At 40.9% G+C, this 16,753-nt stretch overlaps 1 protein-coding gene across 1 annotated transcript in view; it reads right to left on the bottom strand.

Annotated features, from left to right (window-relative positions):
• The window catches only part of LOC122927542 (atrial natriuretic peptide receptor 2-like), a 165,986-nt gene that overhangs the window by 16,543 nt on the left and 132,690 nt on the right, over positions 1 to 16,753 (bottom strand). Inside the window, exon 19 of the mRNA XM_044279476.1 lies at positions 190 to 329. Within this exon, the coding sequence (XP_044135411.1) occupies positions 190 to 329 (140 nt within the window). The remainder of the gene's footprint in view (positions 1 to 189; positions 330 to 16,753) is intronic.

Genomic DNA, 16,753 nt, shown 5'->3' with positions numbered 1-16,753 from the left:
CTAGTCAGGTGAGCCACCAGTAACCCATCTTTTTTTCCAAACATAATATCTGCCACTTTCTGCTGACAACAGAACACCGGCCCAAGCTGCCTTCTGCTTTGTGTAGAGCTCTTTTTCCACCTTGTTATAATGACCTGCAGAAGAAAAGAAACGGTTTCCCTACTGTACAACATTAATAAAAGTACTTACAGGCGTCACCTATTGTCTCCACTTTATAGACATCATAGTTGTCAATAATGTCATCAAATGTGGTGTAGAGTTTGTTAAGGAAATCCACCACCTGGTAAGGGGTACTGGTACTGGACAAATTAGTGAACCCAACAATGTCACTAGAAAGATACAATAAACACAATATATTTAATAAAAGATTGTATATTTTTAATAATTCAAAAACGTAATCCTATGAAAAGTCACACCTAGCTACAAATATTCATCTGATCTCCACTGAACATTTGTCATATGAGATATGGCTCGGACATGCGGTATCAATGCTCTGTAAATGTTATCAGTTGAAAGATTTGTCATTATAGGATGAGATTAGGTATTTAGCATTAGGCTATAATCAGTATATTGTCATGATTCTAGTACAGAATTATTGTAATTTTTTCAGTTTCTGAGAGGGCTGGTATAAAGACAGAGAGTGAGTACACAAATTATTAGATATAGTTCCTTCGAGTTTCTATTTTATTTTCCCAGAAATATTGTTTCAGTTCAGTTCATATCTGAAAGGATAACTTGTATTTAAAGATACGATTTTAGAAAACCATTTCTATGTACCCTATTATAGAATTCTGAGTTATAGAAGGGATCCACTGTTGATCTTAATTTCTTGGTCAGAGTAGAAAGCATTCCCAGCAAGAATAGCGTCTCTTGCTGAGCTCATTGCCAAAGAAACTTTCTAACAAGTGTAGATTGTCTTTACTTTAATTGCAGTCTCCTCCATTTTCAGCAGGAGCCACATGACATAGTCAAACATGGAGATTTAAGTTCTACTACAGTCACCTTGCCATTGTGGACAACAGAATACTGTTTTCAATTAGAGATGAGTGAATTTTTTAAAAATTCAATTCGCCGGTTGCCGAATTTTGGGGGAAAAGTTCGGTTCGATCTGAATTTATAAGCAGCGAATTGCGTTAAAAAATGTCTATTTCTGGGCTGCAGAGAGCCTTTATAGTGGTGTAGAACACTGTGCCTTGCAGTAACACGCATAGGGAGTCTGCTGTGGTAGTGAAATAATACTGTGAGTCACTATGACACGCAGATGACAGGCGTTGCTCTTAGAATCACTGCACACTTCACTTATTTGGTCAGTCACTGGGCCAAAACTGACCAAAGAACTGAAGTATAAACTCAGCCTTACAGGTCGATGTTAGTGTAAAAGGAGTGTACTTCTTCTTGGCGCTGTCGTCAGCTGATTCCACATAGGATGTCTACAGAACTTGTTCTATTAAATGCTTATACAAGTAGAGCCCCCCTGAGACAGTGGAGAGGGTGTCAGCAGTAAGTTTGTGATTGATGTTACTGATTAATTTGCCCTTCCTATGATCCGTCAGAACAATAATATACAATAAACGTATCCTATCTGTGGAGCATACGCCTTCACTCGGTCAGCATTTGCTCAATAATCCATCAGTATTGCTAATGCCAAAAAAAACAGGAGTGGATCTAAAACAGAGATGACACATGAATCGAATATTTGCATGTCTTCTGTGTTTTGTACCCACTCCTGCTTTTGGGTACCAAATCATAAGCCAATTCTGATGAGACCATACAGGAATTACAGCTACTACACAGACAGGATCCGTTGTGCGTCTCATTTTTCCTTCCTTCTAAGAAAGGTCAAATAAATGATGATGTCAGCCAGGCCGAAAGCCAAAATAGTGGAAGGGTGGGAACAGCATGAGAAGTCCACAGAGTGGCCCAATGACAGAGTCTGGAGGTGGCGGCAGCATCAGAAGGTCACAGATTGGCACGATGATGAGAGATTGTGGAGGTGGCAGCAGCATGAGGAGGCCACAGAGTGGCACAAAGGCAAAGTGTGGAGGTGTCGGCAGCATAAGGAGGCCAGAGTAGCATGATGACAAGAGATTGTGGACTTAGCAGCATGAGGAGGCCACAGAGTGGCATGACAACGAGAGATTGTGGAGTTGTTAGCAGCATGAGGAGGCGACAGAGTGGCATGACGATGAGAGATTGTGGAGGTGGCAGCAGCATGAGGAGGCCACAGAGTAGCACGACACCAAGAGATTGTGGAGGTGGCAGCAGCATGAGGAGGCCACAGAGTAGCACGACAACGAGAGATTGTGGAGGTGGCAGCAGCATGAGGAGGCCACAAAGTAGCATGACGACGAGAGATTGTGGAAATGGCAGCAGCATGAGGAGGCCAGAGTAGCATGACAACGAGAGATTATGGAGGTGTCAGCAGCATGAGGAGGCCACAGAGTAGCACAACGACGAAAGATTGTGGAGAAGGCAGCAGCATGAGGAGGCCACAGAGTAGCATGACGATGAGAGATTGTGGAGGTGGCAGCAGCATGAGTAGGCCACAGAGTAGCATAACAACGAGAGATTGTGGAGGTGGCGGCAGCATGAGGAGGCCACAGAGTGGCACAACGACAAAGTGTGGAGGTGGCAGCAGCATGAGGAGGCCACTTCAGCTCTTCACAATTTAATAATACATATTCTCCAGCACAAAGGCTTGGGAAATTGATTGTCCGGAAATTTTCATCGAAGATTGGGATAATATATTGGCGAATTTAAGTTTAGTTCCTTATAATTTTAATCAATTTTTGGTTCCATTTAATATTTAATAAATTTAATTAAAAAAATTAAGTGTTGCCTAAGACAGGAGAGAATCGGCCTGGTTTCGATGGAGAAAGCATTCCAATAAACAATATCTCTCCACTTGGAGACGAATCCTGTCAAGATTGATGTAAGTGCGGCATCGGCTGCTCATCAAGCCAGATACTTCTGGGGGAACTTGCCTGGCATGAACAGGCCTCTAGTAGCTACAGACAATGAGAAGACAAAGCTTCAATATTGCTTGGAGCCCAGAAGTGTCGCAAAGTTTATCAAGATTCAATTACCAGCCCCTGGTCTCTTTGTCAGGGAAAACATCACGAGTTCCCAGTCATCATGGAAAAAGCTTAGAATCAACGTTGAAAAATATATATCATCAGAGGTGTGTAAGGACGCCATCACGATAGGACGGGTACGCCATCAGGGGCAGATTGTATATGTGGGTGACATACAGAATATAACCAGGAAACAGATTGAAGAATGGGGACAATTCGATCTGATAATTGGCGGCAGTCCTTGTAATGAATTATCTGTGGGTTAACCGGCACCGGAAAGGCCTTTATGGGGGCAGTGGACAATTGTTTTTTGACTTTCCATGATCACTCAATAAAGTTTTGTCTAAGACAGGAGAGACTCAGCCATTCTTCTGGTTATTCGAGAATGTGGCCGCGATGGAGATAGCATTCCAAAAAACAATTTCTCTCCACCTGGAGACGAATCCTGTCAAGATTGATGCAAGTGCGGTATCGGCTGCTCATCGAGCCAGATACTTCTGCGGGAACCTGCCTGGCATGAACAGGCCTCTAGTAGCTACAGACAATGAGAAGACAAAGCTTAAAGATTGCTTGGAGCCCAGAAAAGTAGCAAAGTTCATCAAGATTCAAACCATAACTACCAGCTCCTGGTCTCTTCATCAGGGAAAACATCATGAGTGCCCAATCATCATGGATGGGAAGGAGGACATCCTGTGATGCACAGAGATGGAGAGAGTCTTTGGATTCAACCCACACTATACGGAAGTCTCAGAAATGAACGGCTGCTCCCGACAGAAGCTCCTGGGAAGGTCATGGAGCGTCCTGGTCATCCGGCATCTAATCGCCCCGCTGAAGGATTCTTTTGAAAGTGTGTAGAAGCCGCACGGGGCCCCCACACTGCAGATTTATCATGGATTTTATAATATTACATTATTATATAAAGAAAAAATGATAAAGCCCCTTCGTCACCCGGCTCCCAAGTGCGATCAGCTACATCATCATCATTGAGTACTGTCTGCACGTCACTGATGTCCTCCTTGCAACACCAGCTCCCACGCCACTCTCCTCATCACTACTTGCCCGCCTAGTGGAGGAAAGGACAGAGGCAGGTTGAGGACAGGTGAGGGCACATGGCCTGCTCCCGGGCCATGCCAACTAAGAGTTGTGTCTGACGAACACACCAACTGTTGGCTGGGGGTGTCTGATGTCACTTGGGATGAAGTGGATGACCGAGTTAACCATTCAAGAGCTGCTGGGTTGCTGGTCAAGACACGACCGCTAGATGACACTGAGAGCTCAGGCCTCTCGCTGCGACTTCTGATGCCACGCCCCCTTACTCTGATGCGACCTCTGCCTGCGCCAGAAACATTTAGGCCTCTGCCACTCCTCTGTGCATGGCCTTGCACTTCTCTGTCTGACATACTTTTAGCTGAACTAAATAAATTAAAAACAAATTAAAACACCCATAAAAGCGATGAATATATTTTTCTTTTTGTACTGAAATAGGCCACTAAACGCTTTTACCACAAATAACTGCAACGGTGAAGTGCGTATATATTTTTATTTCTGTATTGAAATAGGCCATTAAACGCTTTCGCCACAAATAACTGCAACAGTGAAGTGTGTGTATTTTTCTTTTTGTACTGAAATAGGTCACTAAACCCTTTTAACACATATAACTGCAGAAGTGAACTGAGAATATATTTTTCTTTTTGTACTGAAACACCGTAGGCCACTAGGCGCTTTCACCACAAATAACTGCAACAGTGAAGTGGGTATATATTTTCCTTTTTGTAGTGAAATAGGCCACTCAATGCTTTCACCACAAATAACTGCGACAGTGAAGTGTGTATATATTTTTCTTTTTGTACTGAAATAGGTCACTAAACGCTTTCAACACATATAACTGCAGAAGCGAACTGAGAATATATATATTTTTTGCACTGAAATACCGTAGGCCACTAGGCGCTTTCACCACAAATAACTGCAACAGTGAAGTGCGTATACATTTTTATTTTTGTACTGAAATAGGCCACTAAACGCTTTCAACACATGTAACTGCAGAAGTGAAAAGACTATATTTTTCTTTTTGTAGTGAAATAGGCCACTAAACGCTTTTACCACATATAGCTTCAGAAGTGAACTGAGAATATATTTTTCTTTTTGTAATGAAGTACGCCACTATGAAATACGTCACTAAACACTTTCACCACATATAGCTGCAGAAGTGAACTGCATATATTTCTTTTTCCACAGATGTAAGCCACTAAAGGCTTTTCAACATAGCACTTGCACCCCAAGAACAAATTGCTGGAATGACAGAGCTCTATAATGGCTATTTGGATCCCCAAATAATCTTTCCCTGCACGTCTCTCCCTGCACTAAATGCTGTGAAATGATTCCTCCCTATCCTTTCCCTGCACTTATAAATCTTTTTTTCAGTTTTTTTTGTCACAATGAGATTTTTCCTATTGCTGTCCCTAGCGCCTTCTCACGTCTGTCCCTGCACTCCGAATGCTGAAAAATGTCTGAATCCAAGATGGCCGCTGTATTTATAGGGCTGTGACATCACAGGGCTGGCTGGCTGCTGATTGGCTGCATGCATGGCATTATGGGTCATCCCGCCTTACCAGAGTTCCTTGCCCCATGTTCTCACACATGTAGCCGCCATTTTAGGAAAAATTGTGATTCTTTACCATGAAGCGCGATTCGCATTCGTTGCTAATCAAATTCTTCCTGAAATTCTGATCGAATTCCACCTCGTCAGCGTCTATTCGCTCATCCCCATTTTCAATGTTTGGATTCTATCACTAAAAGCTTCTTCCTTGGCTTTGACTTGAGAGGCCTGAAGTTTGTATATTTGGGGATGATCACAAAAAATTTGTCTTCCAAATGATGCTGAAGTTCTTAACATTTGAGTTGTACGAATCTCTCAAAAGGGTGTCCACCATTTTACGAATCACATTACATCAGTGAGCACAGCAGGACAGAGAAAATGAAGATGAGGATCACGTAACTTTGGGCAGGGCCCTGGCTGGAGGGCTCACCCATAATGTCTTGCAGTCAACCTCAGCCAACAGCTGGATAATATAGACATGTTATAGGCACTATGATTGCAAACAAGAAAATTATGTCATTATGAGCTTGGACATTGATGAGACAGGATGTCTCTGCCACACATAAAACAAAGGAAGAAAGTTTTCTTTAGACACAACCAGTTGAGCAAGTTGATGGTCCTATAGTTAGATATTTGGGGATTTTTTAGACAGATTAATTTAATTAATTGGTAAAGAAAGAGGTTTTACCTAGGGACAGGACAAGGCTCATTTAGTGTACTGTTTGTTATTTTGCTGTAGACAGCTACTGACAATCATGTGCTCAAATTGCTTTTCAAAGCTACTGTACATCACTCCTTTTAACATTTAAGAACCAGCTTGCAGGCCAATTCATATCTAATAAAATTATATGTACTGGTTGCTAATCTGTTAAGCAGTGTAAAAGGTAACCTTTACTGATGATCATTAAAAATCACCCAATTTTTACCCTTAAAAAGCAATGTGGAAATTGTCTTTCCTTATGGCCATGAGATTTACCATTATCATTTGGGTATTACTACAAGAATATAATCTGATTTGCACACATATTATTGCCTCCATTCCTGTATAGTTTGTTTTCTTGGAGTTTTTTTTGTTATATGTGGTCCCTTGACGAACTGACCCCAGAGAACAGTTCAGAGAAACGCGTCGGGCCAAAGTTTGCATTCCTGGGACATATGGTATGTGCTCCTTTTTTTTCCACTGGTGATCAAAACCTGGATGCCACTGGCTTATTTGGGAGCATATATGTATTATGTGCAATTATTTTTGTTCTAACTTTATAATTTTCTGATACATTGACTTATCACATTACTATTGTACTGTAGTCATATTAGGTCTCTTCTCTGGTGGCGGTATCTATCCCTTGTCAGGGACATATAGGGCCTATATGACACAGGATCGCCCCTATCGGGGCGGCCATTTCGTTTTGCATTTTCATTTTTCTTCCCTTTCTTCCTTGAGCCATAACTTTTTCATTTTTCTGTTCACATAGCTGTAACTTTCTAATGCCACAATTTAATATGGCATACAATATAGTGGAAAGCGGTGGAAAAATTTCAAATGGGGTGGAATTGGAAAAAAAATGCAATTCCTCCACCATTTTACGATATCACATATGTAAAGGTTTTTTTTAATGCCTAAATAGTGTAAAAATAAATTTTAACTTTGTAAAAAAAATGTTTTTTACATCACCATATTCTGACCCCATAACTTTTTTTATAGTTACATAAACTGACCTGTGTGTAGGCTCATTTTTTGTGGGAAAATCTGTAGTTTTTATTAATACCATTTTGGAGTGTGTGTGATATTTTTATCACATTTTAGGGGATAATAGAAGCGATGAAAAAATGGCAAATTAACCATTTTGACCCTTTTTTCCATTACACAATTTGTTGCATTGTAATAATATTTTTATATTTTAATAGTATGGGCGTTTTCTGACATGTTGATGCCATTGATGTTTATATTTTTTGTTATTTATGTTTTTATTTTTTATTCAACGGAATAAAAACTTTTATATTTTTTGTTTCTTTTTAATTTTTTTATGGCTTCGAAGATTGTATTTGAGCCTACAAAACCCTTTTTAAATTCTGAACCATGATTTGAGGAGAATTGCTCATTTCTTATGTTGGCCTGCTGGCCAAAATAAGAATTGCAGTTTCAATACCCTAGGTCTCTTCAGAGAGATTCAGCGTATTGAAACTAATTACTGACATCCTCAATGTCGACAGAGTATAACGGTCAGAAGCACCCAGGTTTTTCACCCTTTAGATGTCGTGATCACACTTGATGCCATTTAGGTTGCCAATGGAAAACTTGAACAATATAAAAAATCAAAGAATGGGCTTGGCACTCTCTATATCTGGAGTCAATGGTACTTTATTTAATACTTAAAAATATCAATATCAATCACAATGTTAAAAATTAAATAATAATATACATAAATAATACAAAGGTCTGGCCAGACTAAAAAGTACCTACGAACAAGTTCAACCACTCAATTCCTAAACACAATGGTTTTCCTGTAAACTAATCTTCGAATTGCATATGAATCTCAACTTGAAATTCGGATTTTCACATGAAATTCGGATATATATTCGCAAGAAAAATTCAGATGTATAATCACAAGAATTCAAATAATAATCGCAAGAAAACCTGGTTAAGACTAAATGGCTGTTAGTTCATATGTTAGCAGCAAAAGATTTTGCTACATGTGTCATACAGATTGGAATATTTTTTTTTCTCAAAAAGGCTCTATCTTGCAACAAGGGGTATTAAATCACCTACGGCTCATATTAGATAAACTTGGTATTTAAAGGATGATTTGGGAATTTGATCAATTTGAAGAGGACTTGTCTCCGCTCCTGACATGTCTGTTTTATGAAATAACTGTATTCCACATGAAATAACAATTCTGGAGCACTTCTTCTTATGAGTCTATGCTGTGCCATTCTTCTTCTACTCTTGCTAGACGTTTATAGATAACGATACAGATAGGAGTTACCAGTTGGAGGGATGTCCGTGCACAGTCGAGTGTTGTCCAATCAGTACTGCCAGTGACAGGATGTGCAAGAACACACCCTCAACTGGTACTACCCATCTGTATCTTTATCTATAAACTTCTAGCAGTAGTAAGAGAAGAAATTCTGGGAGTTGGCTCCAGATTCAGACCAAGATGGAATTCCTTGCCCACCACACTTGTGAGATCTAATATGGGAGTAATCTCAGATATTAGGAAGTCACTTGCTTCTAGAACATGGGGTGGGTATTCAGCTGCATGGAAGAAGTGGATATTATTTTGTCACTGTTACTGTTGATTATTTACAGTCTGATTTTAAGTTGGCTACCTTGTTTGATGTTTAGTGGAAATTGGAGTTATCTTTCAAGTCAATTACTTAATATATAAGTACTACTTATTATTTCCTTACTAACTAATTTCCCCATCAAGCAGATGTTAAAAGGTTACAAAAAAAACCATTTTATTTCTTCTCAGCAATTGTGGGAAATTCTACTGAAAGTTTGTCTTAATATATTTGAGTCATGCATATTTCAATTGGCTTATGTGTTAGCATGTTTTGCTACTTAAAGGAGTTGTGTCACTTCAGCAAGTGCCATTAGCGTTATGGATTCTCTCCGGGTCTGTTTAGGAAAAAACTGATGGTGTTGCAGGCAAGTTCAGTCAGTCTGCGATTGCGTTCAGTGTTTCAGTTCTTTCCGCTCAGGTGCAATCAGTTTTTCATGTGCGCGGAAACCCCTCCCCCTGAAGAATAACAATCTACATATCCTAGCAACCATTAGTGAAAAATGCATTGCATCCAGATGCAGTTTTTCACTAAAGCCCCATTTACTTCTATGGAACCAAAACTGTGTGAAAAACGCTAAATATAGAACATGCAGCGATTTTTCCTGAACATAGAAATCATGGAATTGAATTGAATGGGTCAGGATTCAGTCTGGATGCTATGGGTTTGCTTCACACATCGCACCCTGATGGAAAATTTCTTGTGTGAAAGAGGCCTTACAGCTTCTAAAGTTAGTGGCCGCAAACAAGAAAGTAAGCTTGGGCTTAAAGTCATCAGCTGTATAACTGGAGGAGTCCGCTGTATGTATTTATTAAGAAAGTCTAAGAGAGATCAGTTTGGTAGAGGTTGATGGATTAGACTGAATTCCATGTCAGATTCTGTCATTTGTCCGGTTTGGAATACTTATCATTGGTTAGCCATCCAGCCTTTTGGTGATGGGACCTTTTTGTTACATAAAGATTAGAGATGAGTTAACTTTTTCACTGAAGTCCGGGTTCGGTATTCGGGTGATTTTATTATTTTCCGTTATAACATGGTTATATCGGAAAATATTAGCATTCTTAAGACAGAATGCAAAACAATATGGCCATTTATGGGTTAAAACAAAAAACAACTCACCTCATCCACTTGATCGCGCGACAGCGTTCTCTTCTTCTCATTCAGCAAGACTTGCCAAAGGACCTGCAATGTGCGCGATGATGTGGAAGAAGTAAATTATTTTTATTTTTTTAACCCCTAAATAGCCATATTCTTTTGCATTCTGTCTTAAAAATGCTATTATTTTCTGATATAACCATCGGAAAATAATAAAGTGAAGTTTGGGTCCCCATTGACTTTAATGGGGTTCGGGGACAAGTTTGGGTCCTGAACCCGAACTTTAATCTCAAGTTCGGCCGAACCCGGTGAACCCGAATTTCCGCGGGTTCTCTCTTCCCAAATCTCTCACTAATAACCAGATTAAAAATTTATTCTGTTCTTAAAAATGTTTATCCTTGTGAGGCCTGTGAAAAAATATTTATTATACTATTTATTATTGTTTTACGTAATTTATTGTTACCATGAATCAACATGTATTTAAATTTTGAGCATCTCATGTTTTTTTCTCATGATTTTTTTTTCAGTCAGTTATATTAAAGTGTTTATTGGTCCTCACGAATGGAACTTGTGTTACCATGACTCTTGCTCTGGCATACTGAAGGTATCCTTGAATTACATGGACAACCATTCATTTATGTTCACCATGTTATCCTACATTTATTTTTTTAGGCTGGTTTAGTAAAAATAAGTATAGGAGACAAAACCAAAGTCAGTTTCCATCTACTAAAAGGGGTTGATGCCCAGACCTATTTTATTTACGGTACATATCATGCCCCAGTTAGTGGATGCTGCTAAATCTTAGAAAAGTATATCAAATTTGTTGCAGACCAGTAAACCTCAAAGAAGACAGACCAAAATAAAATGCAAATATAAAACACTTCACTACCACTGTGTACTGTACTAGTGCAACATAATAGAGGCACCTATTATTGGCAGCACATCGTCCTTTGTAATCAGGGGATGTGCTGCCAATAATGAATACAACTGAATAGAGGAGGAATGATTGCGGTAACAATCATTCTTCCCCCATATAATTTGGTCAGTGTAACTTTTACTTTTTTTCATTCACATAGCCGTAGCAGGGCTTGTTTTTGTTGGACAAGATGGTAGGAAGCCGGAAAAAAAATTCCAAATGGGGTGGAATTATTAAAAAACACCATTCTGCCACAGTTTTATGGTGCTTTTTTACACAGTTTCCTGTGCAGGAAAACTGACCGGTTACTTTTATTCTCTGGGTCATTACAATTACAACGATACCCCATGTATAGTTTTTCTTGTGTTTTAATACTGAAAAAGTTAAAGATTTGGGAAAAAATGAATTTTTCTTTGCATTGCCATATTCTGCCATAGCTTTTTTATGTACGTGCTGTGTGAGGCAGGGGCGTTGCTAGGTTAAAACATTTGGGGCCTGGGAATGTCCTGCCTGCCAACTAGATGCAACTGTATTGCCCTTATGGTGGCCACTGGCTTCACCCCAGAAAGCCAGACCTCATCGGCCACGCCCCAAACCTACAAGCCATGCCCACCTACGTGAAGCCACGCCCCCTATCGACGGCCGGGAAAAAAACAGGGGGAAAAGAGTGAAGAACTTGTAGAGTGGCCAGGGGTGTCCTGGAGGGGCCGAGGGTGTACTGGAGCCAGCCAGTCCCCCTTCACAGTAGTTATTAACCCCTTTCAGCAGTCCTCTATTCACAGTATTTATTAACCCCGTTCAGTCCCCTCTTCGCACTTATTTATTCCCCACTTTCAGCTGTTCCCAGGACCCACACAGTAGTTATTAATCCCTTTCAAAATCAGAAGTGCCTGCCCTTCCCCCCTTTTAGCAATCCCTGGCAGCCCACAGCACAGACCAGTGAGTACCTCAGCGCAGCTGCGCTCCTCAGAGTCTGTTCCTCCACTTCCCGCATGGCTGCGCCTGTACAAACCAGAATCGACTGGCGCGATGCAGGCGCTGCCGGACGTGTGATGTCAGTGCGCTCTGCGCTGTGATGTGAGTGATCATGTGAGTGTACCTTAAAGTGCCCTGTACTCTAGAGTCGCCGATAACCACAAAAAAAAGGACTTCTGGCCATCCGTCCTGGCCTTGTGCCGGATGGAGGACCAGGAGTCTCAAAACCGGACTGTCCGGCCTAAAACCGGACGTCTGGCCACCCTAATTGCACTCCTCAGGATGGCAATACAATTGAATTTAATGCGCTGGAAGAGCTGAAGTACCTGTGGTGATATCACGGGTCATGTGACTAGCAAAACAGGCAGTGGTTGGGAAGGACCTGCGATGATGTCACCATCATGTGACCAATGCAGGAGAGGATGGCAGTGAAGAGGAGAAGAAGCGAGGTCTTCTACATGAGGAGAGGTAAGTGAAGGGAGAGGCAGAGCAATGCTGAGAGTTGTGGTTATTTAACAGGGACTGTATGTTAGGGCAGAAGGGAGGGATGTTCTTTACATAGAACTTTGTGTTGGAGGTGGCTGGGGAGAGGGTCATGGTATTTACATGGGACTGTATGTTGATGGTGGCTGCAGGATGGAGGGATGTTATTTATATGGGACTGTATGTTGGAGGGGGCTGGAGGAGGGAGTGATGTTATTTACATGGGACTGTATGTTGATGGCAGCTGTGGGAGGGAGTCATGTTACTTACATGGGACTGAATGTTGGAGGGGGCTGGGGCAGGGTGATGTTATTTACATGGGACTGTATGGTAAAGGCTGCTGTGGGAGGGGATTATGTTATTTACATGGGACTGTATGTTGGAGGTGGCTGTGGGAAGAAATTATGTTATTTAGAAGGAACTGTATGTCGGAGGGGGCTGGGGGAGGCAGTGATGTTATTTACATCGGACTGTATGTTGATGGCGGCTGTGGGAGAGAGTGATGTTATTTACATGGGACTGAATGTTCCAGGGGTCTGGGGGAGGGAGTGATGTTATATACATGGGACTGAATGTTGAGGGGGTGATGTTTACATGGGATTGCATGTTGAAGGCGGCTGGGGAGGAGTTGATGTTATATACATGGGACTGTATTTTGAAGAAGGCTGTAGATAGAGAGGGATGTTATTCACGTGGGACTGTATATTGGAGGGGGCTGGAGAGGTAGAAATAAAGCGATGAATCCAGCATCGAAGTTAGAAAATATTGTGGGTTCCTTTATTCGGTGTAGTACAGATCCATACACTGACAGCATCACCTCAGTGTTCCAAATGAACGTCTACGCGTTTCGAACAAACATGTTCATAGTCGTGACTGATCAGAAATCCAACTGGCCATGTCTATATAGGCTAGTCGCAACCTCTCCTCCCACCTCCAGGTTATAACTAGAAGTAGCTGATTGCAGCACACCCAAGGCACAACCAATAGAAACAACTGAAATTAACATTGGTGCAAATTGAACATCTATAAAAACTAAGTTAGTGCACATAAAATGTATACTATTCAGGCTCCTGGGTCTAAGTCAGGAATAACAAAATAGGCCAGTCTCCGAAAAATTTTGTGATAAGCGAGACATTGGCAAAATATATATATATATATGAATTCCTGAAAAAAACGCATGGTCTGAATAGTTGTTTACAATGTTAAAAACAGAAAAAATGCTAATCGAACATGGCGAAAGTATCCTCATAGCTGCTAATCTGGATGAAACAGAGGTGGAGAGGTGTTGCGATGTTATTTACATCGGACTCTATGGTGGAGGTAGGGAAATAGTGTTATTTACATGGGACTGTTGGAGGGGCTGAAGGGAGGGGAGTGATATTGTTTACATAGGACTGTATTTTGGAGGGGGCAGGAGAGATGATGGGATGTTATTTACATGGGACTGTACGGTGGAGGGAGGAATATAACTACAGGGGGCACTGCAAATCCAGGGGACATAAGGCGCTCTTATTACTACTGGGGGCTCTATAGGAGGGTCTTATAGATCTGCCTAAGTCTACTTTCACACTAGCCTTTTTACTGGATCCGGCAGTGTTCAGCAAAAACACTTCCATTACTGATAATACAACCATCTGCATCCATTATGAACGGATCCGGTTGTATTATCTTTAACATACCCAAGACGGATCCGTCATGAACTCCATTGAAAGTCAATGGGGGACGGATAAGTTTTCTATTGTGTCACATTGTGTCAGAGAAAACGGATCCGTCCCCATTGACTTGAATGTGGGTCATGACGGATTCATCTTGCTCTGCATCCCATGACGGAAAGAAAAGCATTCTCATGTTATGAGAACAGAACAGAATGCATTTTGGAGTATTTTAATCTGTTAATTTATATTTTGTCCCCATTGACTATGAATGGGGACAAAACAGAAGTGTTTTTTTTACAGTATTGAGACCCTATGACGGATCTCAATATCGAAAAATAGAAACGCTAGTGTGAAAGTAGCCTTATTTCTACTAAGGGAGCACTATGGGGGCCTTATTACTACTAAGGGGTCTGTAGAGAGCTTTATTACCACTGGGGGAACAGGGAGACTTAGAAACTAGGCCATATTCATTGGGGCTTGGGCCCCGGATCTTTTGAGATCCTAGCAACGCCTCTGTTGTGAGGGCTAATTTTTGTGGGACGATCTGTACTTTTAATTGATATCATTCTGGGTTGTGCATGACTTTTTGATCACTTTTCATTTTTACTTTTTTCCGTTTTCCGTATGGGATAAATATTTTAATATACAGGTTTTTTCATATGTGGCAATGCCCATGATGTAAATTTTATTTTATTTTTTATGTATTGGGGAAAAGGGGGTGATTTGAATGTTGATATATTTTTTCTTTTTTTAAGGCCTCTTGCACACAACCGTATGCCCTCCGAGATATATGGTCATATGATCAGTTGGCCCGACGTGCACAGCATCATTGCAATCTATAATGCTCTGTGCTCCCGGGCGCACGATCAATGCCACTCCAGGACATATGGCCCGCTCATGGACCGTATATCTTGGAGGGCATACGGTCGTGTGCAAGAGACCTATTATATATATTTTTTTACACTTTTTAATAGTTCCCTTAGGGACTGCGGTACCGCATGCTTGTTTGAAAGGCATTTGTTCGGTTCACAGTCACCAGCTGAGACAGAGCAGACCTGGGTTGGTAAGATAGTGCACACATCTCATCACAGTGTTGGTGCCTAGAATACTAGAGACTGAGACCAGGCCTGTATGTAGTTAGATAGTATTTCTGTTTGTGTCAGGCCACAAGTGTTGTTGGCTGTTTTTTGCAAGAACTTAACAATTTAAAGTGACGTTTCACACTGGAGAGCTGATAAACTTCCCCACAAACTCAAGCCAGGCTGGCGTTTTGCTCAGAAGAAATACTCAGGCACATGCTACAGGACCAGTTAAGGGAGGGTGAATTCTGTAGAGCATTGTAAGATTGTAAGCTGTTGTGCTGCACCACAGGCCAGCCCGTACCACACGCTCATACAGTTGTTCTTGATCTTTTAGGGTAATAACAGGTAAGGAGTGTCTGTTTAGTTGTGCCCGCCATTAGGTAAATTACTGCACTTTCCTCCTGCATCCATCAGATGGCGCCGCTCTGTGCAGCACAATGGTCTCAGCCTTCAGGCTGGGTGTATGTAAATTTATTATATGTTCCCAGCATTTGTGGTTGTGTTCATTACCACAGTTAAGTAAAATACTGTTTTGACAAAAGCTGATGTTGGAGTTGCTTTCCTCGTTCGCTGTATCCTGGCGAGCCGACCTAGGTACTTGGCTTACATTTTCACTAAAAGATCATTAAAACCCATTTTAGTAATCGATATAAAAATATGTAGTGAATGAGACATTAATGCCTGTGTTCTACTCTTCTAATGATGCTGCTTATCCACTTCAACCCCGCTAGCTGAAACCCCCTTAATGACCAGGCCACTTTTTACACTTCTGCACTACACTACTTTCACCGTTTATTGCTCGGTCATGCAACTTACCACCCAAATGAATTTTACCTCCTTTTCTTCTCACTAATAGAGCTTTCATTTGGTGGTATTTCATTGCTGCTGACATTTTAACTTTTTTTGTTATTAATCAAAATTTAATGATTTTTTAGCCAAAAAAATGACATTTTTCACTTTCAGCTGTAAAATTTAGCAAAAAAAACGACATCCATATATAAATTTTTCGCTAAATTTATTGTTCTACATGTCTTTGATTAAAAAAAACATGTTTGGGCAAAAAGAAAAAAATGGTTTGGGTAAAAGTTATAGCGTTTACAAACTATGGTACAAAAATGTGAATTTCCGCTTTTTGAAGCAGCTCTGACTTTCTGAGCACCTGTCATGTTTCCTGAGGTTCTACAATGCCCAGACAGTAGAAAACCCCCACAAATGACCCCATTTCGGAAAGTAGACACCCTAAGGTATTTGCTGATGGGCATAGTGAGTTCATAGAACTTTTTATTTTTTGTCACAAGTTAGCGGAAAATGATGATTTTTTTTTTTTTTCTTACAAAGTCTCATATTCCACTAACTTGTGACAAAAAATAAAAACTTCCATGAACTCACTATGCCCATCACAAAATACCATGGGGTGTCTTCTTTCCAAAATGGGGTCACTTGTGGGGTAGTTATACTGCCCTGGCATTCTAGGGGCCCAGATGTGTGAGAAGTAGTTTGCAATCAAAATCTGTAAAAAATGACCGGTGAAATCCGAAAGGTGCACTTTGGAATGTGGGTCCCTTTGCCCACCTAGGCTGCAATAAAGTGTGACA

The sequence above is a fragment of the Bufo gargarizans genome, chromosome 1 (assembly GCF_014858855.1).
Source record: "Bufo gargarizans isolate SCDJY-AF-19 chromosome 1, ASM1485885v1, whole genome shotgun sequence".
In the NCBI taxonomy this organism is placed as follows: Eukaryota; Metazoa; Chordata; class Amphibia; order Anura; family Bufonidae; genus Bufo; species Bufo gargarizans.
The sequence above is the reverse complement of the archived record's forward strand: the minus strand, read 5'-3'. Positions and strand labels throughout refer to the sequence as shown.